This window comes from Scyliorhinus canicula, chromosome 16 (genome assembly GCF_902713615.1).
Source record: "Scyliorhinus canicula chromosome 16, sScyCan1.1, whole genome shotgun sequence".
Lineage (NCBI taxonomy): Eukaryota > Metazoa > Chordata > Chondrichthyes > Carcharhiniformes > Scyliorhinidae > Scyliorhinus > Scyliorhinus canicula.
In genome coordinates, this window is record NC_052161.1 from 5,655,154 (window position 1) to 5,663,963 (window position 8,810).

General features: G+C 54.3%; 1 protein-coding gene across 2 annotated transcripts in view; it reads right to left on the reverse strand.

Annotated features, from left to right (window-relative positions):
- Window positions 1-8,178, reverse strand: part of LOC119979564 (dynamin binding protein) — a 55,798-nt gene extending 47,620 nt beyond the window's left edge. For both annotated transcript variants that reach the window (XM_038821983.1, XM_038821982.1), the window contains exon 1: window positions 7,704-8,178. In XM_038821983.1, the coding sequence (XP_038677911.1) occupies window positions 7,704-7,899 (196 nt within the window). In that variant the 5' untranslated portion in view covers window positions 7,900-8,178. The remainder of the gene's footprint in view (window positions 1-7,703) is intronic.
- Between the last annotated feature and the right edge of the window lie 632 nt (window positions 8,179-8,810).

Here is an 8,810-nt window from a genome sequence, read left to right on the forward strand (position 1 = left end):
ACCCATCCCAGTGTGCATTATAACCCATCCCAGTGTGCATTATAACCCATCCCAGTGTGCATTATAACCCATCCCAGTGTGCATTATCACCCATCCCAGTGTGCATTATCACCCATCCCAGTGTGCATTATAACCAGTCCCAGTGTGCATTATAACCAGTCCCAGTGTGCTTTATAACCCATCCCAGTGTGCATTATAACCAGTCCCAGTGTGCTTTATAACCCATCCCAGTGTGCGTTATAACCCTTCCCAGTGTGCATTATAACCCATCCCAGTGTGCATTATAACCAGTCCCAGTGTGCATTATAACCAGTCCCAGTGTGCTTTATAACCCATCCCAGTGTGCATTATAACCAGTCCCAGTGTGCATTATAACCAGTCCCAGTGTGCTTTATAACCCATCCCAGTGTGCATTATAACCAGTCCCAGTGTGCGTTATAACCCATCCCAGTGTGCGTTATAACCCATCCCAGTGTGCGTTATAACCCATCCCAGTGTGCGTTATAACCCATCCCAGTGTGCGTTATAACCCATCCCAGTGTGCGTTATAACCAGTCCCAGTGTGCGTTATAACCAGTCCCAGTGTGCGTTATAACCAGTCCCAGTGTGCGTTATAACCCATCCCAGTGTGCGTTATAACCCATCCCAGTGTGCGTTATAACCAGCCCCAGTGTGCGTTATAACCAGCCCCAGTGTGCATTATAACCAGCCCCAGTGTGCGTTCTAACCGGTCCCAGTAATTACCAGCTGCCTCTTCTTGAATAAGCACACTGGGCCCAAGAGCAACACCTTCCATCTCTTCCGCTAACTGCACCTTCTGTAGTGTCATTAAATCCTCCCAGTTGGCATGAACTGACAGGTTGAAAACTCCGACCCAATTCTGAGCTTTAGAATGGGTAATTAACACTACTGAAAACAATGCTCCCTTCACAATAGGGCCTGAATCACGTTCCCTGGCGGGTTGGGTTTATACTGGCACACAGTAAGATTGGCTCTTTTCCGCTGGCTAATCAACCATGGGGAGCATCACAGCCCAGCCTAATCAGGTTTACAGCTGGCATCCACACAGACTCTTGTAGCCACTCCCCTCCCCCCAACCAAGGTGTCTCTCAAAGACCCTTGCACCCCTATTATACCCAGTCTGGAACATTCCGAGTATACCAATACAGTTCCACACAGCAGCAGTCAAAAAGCATCCGTCAAGCACGCAGGGATTCACCTTCTACCTGCTATAGACTAGCACGTGCCCAGGGCAAGAGTCCAGTCTCAGAGTCTACCTCCAGCACCCTGCTGCCAAGATAAGACCAACAGTTCCAGCTGATAACGGGATCAGTGAGGTGGCACTGCCCATATTGGCGGTGTTTGTTCACATGGCAACAATCTGACTGCCAACACAGGGTAACCCAGTTAACTGTCACGCCATGTTTACACCAGGGAGAAGGGCTGTCTGCTTTTCCGTGTACCTCAGAGGTGGGAGCCACCACAGATCATTCGGGAAGGAGTATATTCAACAACGGCAAGATATTTAAACAGGTGGCACAGTGGTTAGCATTGCTGCCTACGGCGCTGAGGACCCGGGTTCAAATCCCGGCCCTGGGTCACTGTCCGTGTGGAGTTTGCACATTCTCCCCGTGTCTGCGTGGGTTTCACCCCCACAACCCAAAGATGTGCAGGATAGGTAGATTGGCCACGCTAAATTGCCCCTTAATTGGAAAAAATAATTGGGTACTCTAAATTTATTTTAAAAAATGATATTTAAACAGCACCCTTCACATAATAAAACAGAGGAATCTTCAAACAAAATACCTCATCGGGTCACACAAGGGGAAATTAGGTCAGGTGACCAAAAGCTGGGTCAAAAAGCTCGGTTTTAACCAATCGTAAAGGAGGGAAGTGAGTTTGGGGCACAGAGGTGCGGGGGGAGGGGATTTCAGGGGTGATGGGGAAACGGGATGTTCTGTGGGTCAAGACTCGGGCAACAGAGTTTTGGATGACCTCAAGTTTACAAAGGGTGGAATGGGAGACCACCCATGGGGGCATTAGAATAGTTAAATCCAGAGTTAGGCGAGACGTGGATGAAGATGTCAGCAGCAGATTAGCAGAGACAGGGGTGAAGTTAGGGTGGTGTTATTGGAGGTGGAAGGGGGCAGTACAGGGTGATAGCGTTGGAAGCTTATCCCAGGCTCAAATTTGACACCAAAGTCGTGAACAGACTGGTTTCGCCTCAGCCTGTTGTCGGGGGGAGGGGGGGGGAATTGTTTGCCAGCATTCAGAGCTGGCACAGAAAACAATGGCTTCAGTCTTTCCAATATTTAATTACAGTGAATTTCTGCTCATCCAGTGTTAGATGGTGGATTGGCAGCTTGAGTAACACCGGAGTCGAGCTGGGCGCGGTCGGTGTACAGGTGTACCCTGACCCTGTGCCTTTGGATAATGTCTACCCAGGGGCAGGATATAGATGAGAAATAGGAGAGTGGGGAGGGCGGGGGCAAGGATAGAATCATAGAGTCTACAGTGCAGAAGGAGGCCATTCAGCCCATCGCGTCTGCACCAGCCCTTACAAAGAGCACCTTACCCAAGCCCACGCCTCTACCCTATCCCTGTAACCCAGAAACCCCCACTTAACCTTTTGGTCACTAAGGGCAATTTATCATGGCCAATCCACCTAAACTGCACATCTTTGGACTGTGGGAGGAAACCGGAGCACCCGGAGGAAACCCACGCAGACACGGGGAGAACATGCAGACTCCACACAGACAGCGACCCAAGCTGGGAATCGAACCTGGGACCCTGGAGCTGTGAAGCAACTGTACTGCCCCAGATCCCGAGAGTTAACTGGGAGCAGGAAGAGAATCCATTACAAGTGATACTCGGAATTCTTTGTGGCCATTCATTGCCCATTCCTAAATGCCCTTGAGAAGGTGGTGGTGAGCTGCCTTCTTGAGCCGCTGCAGTCCATGTGGTGTAGGTACACTCACTGTGCTGTTAGGGAGTTCCAGGATTTTGCCCCAGCGACAGTGAAGGAACGGCCGATATATTCCCCATTCAGGATGGTGAGTGACTGGGAGGGGAACCTCCAGGTGGTGGGGATCCCGGTTCTGCTGCCCTTGTCCTTCTAGATGGTAGTGGGCGTAAGTTTGCATTCAAGTCTCGCCCCAAGTAAAAAAGTAGCTATTATGAAGAAGAGGAAGGTTCTGCCTGGGTTCCTGATCAATTGCTCTCAATCAACAGATGATGTGGCCATTATCACAATATTGTCCATGGGATCCTGCTGTGCAAAAGTAACCAGCATGTTTCCCACATTACACCTAATTTTCAAAGGCATTTCATTGGCCGAGGATGGGAAAGGTGCTATGGCAATGCAAATCCTTCTTGACGAGGGTGAAGAGGAAGTTTTGGGTGCTGGATGGTGAGTGACTTGCCGTGGAACCCTCAGCCACTGGCGTACTCCGACTCCGGTAAATCACAGAATTTGTGATTGGCCGAGTACAGTTTCTGGCCAATCGCCCCCCTCGGCAACAACTTGGCACTTCTAATATGGCAAGGGTGATTCACAGGAGTGTCATCAGGGAGTTAGTAAGAAGACTTACAACACCAGGTTAAAGTCCAACGGGCGAGATTCTCCGCAAATGCGGAGAATCGTAAAGGCTGCCGTGGGACAGGCTGTGACCCACGGCAGCCTTCACGCCCACTTCTGGGGCCGATTCTCCCCCCCGGGCGGGGCTAGGAGCACGGCCCCGTGCGTCACGGCGGCGCGGCCTTGACGACGGTCGACAAGGCCGCACGTCAAGCGTCACGCTGGCTGCATGCGCGGGTTGGACAACGCCAACCCGCGCATGCGCAGTTGCCGTCTTTTCCCTCATCGTCCCGCAAGACGTGGCGGCTTGATCTTGCGGGGCGGCGGAGGGAAAAGAGTGCGTCCGTTATGGACGCACGGCCCGCGATCGGTGGGCATCGATCGCGGGCCTATGCCCCCCTTGGCACGGCCGTGGTACTGCCGTGCCAATCGGGCCCCCAGATGCCCCAAATGGGCATCTGCCGCCCGTTTCACGACGGCAGCTAGCAGGTGTGTTTGCTGCCGTGTTAAAACGGGCGTGAAGGCCCAGCCCATCGGACTCGGAGAATCGCCGCTCGGCGTAAAAAACGGCGAGCGGCGATTTGTGGCGTGGGGGGGGGGGGGGGCGAGAGAATAGCAGGAGGGCGTGAAAAATGTCGGGAGGCCCTCCCACTATTCTCCCACCCGGCGTGGGGGGGGGCGGAGAATCGCGCCCAACATGTTTGTTTCAAACACTAGCTTTCGGAGTGTTTGAAACAAACCGGCTGGACTTTAACCTGGTGTGGTAAGACTTCTTACTGTGCCCACCCCAGTCCAACGCCGGCATCTCCACATCAGGGAGTTAGACATTGAGTCACAAGAGGACGTATTCGGGACAGGTGACCGAAAACTTGGCCAAAGGGTTTTAAGGAGAATCTTAAAAAGTAGGAAAGGTTCAAGGAGAAAATCCGAGAGCATAAAAGTCTAATGGTGACCATGAAACTATTGCCGATTCTCATAAAAACCATCTGGGTCACTAATGTCCTTTAGGGAAGGAAATCTGCCGTCTTTACCTGGTCTGGCCTACATGTGACTCCAGACCCACAGCAATTGGCAATGGTTTCATAGCCATCATTAGACTTTTAATTCCACCTTTTTACTCAATTCAGATTTCACCTTGTCCCGAGGCAGGATTCGAACCCGGAGCATTATACCAGAGATCTGGATTAACTGCTCCAGTCACCCCACGATTCTCTCCCACACACAAAACCCACAGTACAGCTCGATATCTTTAAAATAAAAGCAAAGTTCGCCTTTCGTTCCTGCTTGAGGCAGCGCGTGGGGGTGGAATTCAGAGGCCGAATCGCACCTGATGAATACAAAGTGCAGGAATGAGTTTTTTTTGAAAAAACAGCTCAGATTTCAAAAGCAGTCCTCACTGGCAAGGAGGCTGGAACGCTGTCACAGGGAGTTAAACATCGCTGAATCACACAAACTGTCTGCTCTTAGACTCCGTGTCGTCTCTGCGTGCGGGGAGGCCATTCCGTCCAACAACATGCTATCCAATTAGTCCCACTCTACACTGACCCCACAGCCTTGTAAACCTTCCCACTTCCAGTCTACTTCTAGTTTCTCTTTTAATAGGCCATTCAGCCCCTCGTGTCTGTTCTATAAAGGGAGTGGGAGATAAACAAGAGGCCCAAATTAGAGGAACAAGTTAGAGGGACGCAGAGTCCCTGGGTGGGGGCGTTCCAACTGTGCCGACACTAAGTATTTAATTAGGTGTAAAGTGCGCTGGGATGTCCTGAGATTATGGAAGGCTCTGTAAACAAACAGGGTTTTTCTGATTTTGGTGATGTGATGACCCGATCTGCCTGCCCGTGTTTGTCCACAGAGGGACGGAGTGACTGACTGGACACTGAACGCACAGAATGGTGTTATGTAGGAATGCACACAGCTGAATAACCTGCTGCCTTCTGATTCTAGACACTGCTGCCTTCAAACGGGAAGTGGAGAAACACTTAAAGGACAAAGAGTTGTGGGAATGGAGGGGGGGGGGGTGGGGGGGGGGGAAAGAGTAGACCCACTCTTCATAAAATCCAGAAGACTCTGGATGGGCTGAATGGCCCTTTCTTTGCTGCGCTGTTCTATGATTCTTCTACACCATCCCCCGATTCATTGTGGATTCTTTGACACAGAAAGGTCAGCACAACTGAGTTTGAAGAGGTTCCTGAGGAGGTGGAGACTCTGAGGTTAATACTCCCCCTCCACCCAGACCTGAAATAAATCCCTGCTCGCATCCTGGCTGAACAAAAACACCAGCGGTAGCCGAGATTTGTATCTGGCTCTCTCCCCACCACCTCACCCACCCTCAGTACCTCTTACACACTCACACCCGTGTGTGTGTGTCTCTTTCTCTGGGTCAGTCACTCGCTATCTCGGTGGGTGTATCCTACTCGTGTTCGCTCTCTCTCTCTCTCCCCCCACAACAGTCTACCTCTCTGCCCCACCCACCCACCTGTCTCCCCCCCCCACCCCGTCACCTGTCTCCCCCCCACCCCCGCACCCACCTCGTCACTTCTGCCCCTTCCCCGTCACCTGCATTCCCTCCTCCCACCCCCTCTCCCCCGTGGGGGAGGGGATGAGAGAGAGAGGGTGATCTGGGTGGGGGGGGGGGGGGGTGACTGAGAGAAGATGATCTGGGGGAGGGGGGAGACAAAGAGTGACTGGGGGAGAGAGAGAGAGAGACACAGACAGGCAGTCGGTGGGGGGGCGGAGAGAGGGGAGACCTTGGGGGGTGAAATGGCAGAACCAGCATGGCTTCTGTGGTCGAATTGCCTGTCCCTGCCCGAATACCGATAGGAACAGCGATCACTGGACGTGAGGATAGAGTCTGGATTATCCAGGAGATAATATAACAACAACATACATTTATACAGCACTTTATAGAAACATATTTATATAGACCCGTTAGTGCAACAAAATGTCCACAACCTTGACACAGGAACATTGTAGAAACCAACTCGGAATCACCAAAGGGGATATATAGGATATATATATACTCAGGAACAAATGGAGAGGGTGTGGGGGATTGGGGGGGGGGGGGGGGGGGGGGGGGGGTGAGGTCTGAGAGGTTTAAGGAAGCAATTCCTGAGCTCGAATCGCAGGCAGGTGAATTCAGGGCCATGAAAAGGAGCGAGCGATTAAAATTGGGACGTTGGAGAGGCCAGCAGAGATTTCCAAGCGGTGGAGGTTGGCTGATGGCAGAGGGAGGGAGGGAAGCAATGGCAGAGGGAGGGAATGGCAGAGGGAGGGAGGGAATGGCAGAGGGAGGAAGGGAGGGAGGGAATGGCAGAGGGAGGGAGGGATTGAGGGCCATGGAGGGATTGAAAAACACGAATGAGAACATTTAAAAAGTTAAACTGCAGACGTTAGCTCTTTTCTCTCCCTACAGATGCTGTGCCAGACCTGCTGAGATTTTCCAGCATTTTATTTTAAAAGTTAAATGTTGCTCGGTGGGGAGACAGTGTGAGCACCGGGGGGGTGGGGGTGGGGGGGTGGGGTGGGGAGACAGTGTGAGCACCGGGGGGGGTGGGTGGGGAGACAGCGTGAGCACCGGGGGGGGGGGGGGGGGGGGGGGGGGGGGGGGCGGAGACAGTGTGAGCACCGGGGGGGAGAAACAGTGTGAGTACCGGGGGGGGGGTGGGGAGACAGTGTGAGCACCGGGGGGGGTGGGTGGGGAGACAGTGTGAGCACCGGGGGGGTGGGCGGGGAGACAGTGTGAGCACCGGGGGGTGGGCGGGGAGACAGTGTGAGCACCGGTGGGGGGGGGGGGGGGGGGGGGGGGGCAGGTTTGGCAAGTACAGCAGTTTTGGAACTGAAGTTTATTTTGAAAGTATGGGGGGAGGGGGGTGCTAGGAGAGCCAGTTAAAATTTAGAAAGTCAAATCTTTAACTGGGAGATTTAAGAAGCTTTGAGTAACCGAACTGGTGCCAAGGACCGTAACCCGATCGTCCCAGGGACAGTGCCAGGGTAGAGAGAGAGAGAGAGAGAGAGAGAGAGAGGGAGAGAGAGAGAGAAAGAGAGAGAGAGAGGGAGAGAGAGAGAGAGAGAGAGAGAAACCGAGGGTGTGGGAAAGAAAGAGACAGACTGAAAGAGACAGAATTACCTCGAATCTGTTGCCTCTTCAGTAACAACTGGGAATGCCGGTAGCTGCTAGGAGCAGTTCTCCGATACAAACTGTTCCTGGTCAGGGACCCATTCGCCCCTTCTCGAGGAGTTCTGCGGTAATCCTGATATTCCCAATCCTCCATCCTGTGAGCCGGATATGGGACAAACTGACCCAGGAGCACGTTACCTTTCATAGTCCCACAGACAATCCCCCGACAACTGTGCCAATGCCACACTGCCCACTCCTCACCAACCCCCAGTGCCCAGCATTGCCCTCAAACCAGGCAGCAGAGAGTGTAAACCCCGGCAGCGAGAAGCTCCAGCAGCAGAATGCAGAGGGCAGGACTTAAGGAAACAAACAGGTGTTACAAGAACTGGAGCCAAGACACTCCCTGCCCAGCAAGTGCTCCACTTCCCCAGGTGGCAGCGAATCAGCGACTGCTCTAACCTCAATCTCAGAGAAAGCTCGTTCCCCCCCCCTCCCCCTACCCCCTCCCCTCCCCCAGCCCCTCCCCTTCACCCACCCTCTCTCCCCTCCTCCTTCACCCACCCCCTCTCCCCTCCCCCTTCACCCACACCCTCTCCCCTCCCCCTTCACCCACCCCCTCTCCCCTCCCCCTTCACCCACCCCCTCTCCCCTCCCCCTTCACCCACTCCCTCTCCCCTCCCCCCACCCCCTCTCCCCTCCCCCTTCACCCACCCCCTCTCCCCTTCACCCACCCCCTCTCCCCCTTCACCCACCCCCTCTCCCCTCCCCCTTCACCCACCCCCTCTCCCCTCCCCCTTCACCCACCCCCTCTCCCCTCCCCCTTCACACCCCCTCTCCCCTCCCCCTTCACCCACCCTCTCCCCTCCCCCTTCACCCACCCCCTCCCCTCCCCCTTCACCCTCCCCTCCCCTCCCCCTTCACCCTCCCCTCTCCCCCTTCACCCTCCCCTCCCCTCCCCCTTCACCCACCCCCTCCCCTCCCCCAGCCCCTCCTCCTTCACTCACCCCCTCTCCCCTCCCCTTCACCCACCTCCTCTGCCCTCCCCCCCCCTCCTCTTCACCCACCCCCTCTCCCCTCCCCCTTCCCCCTCCCCCTTAATCTCCCCCCCCCCCTCCC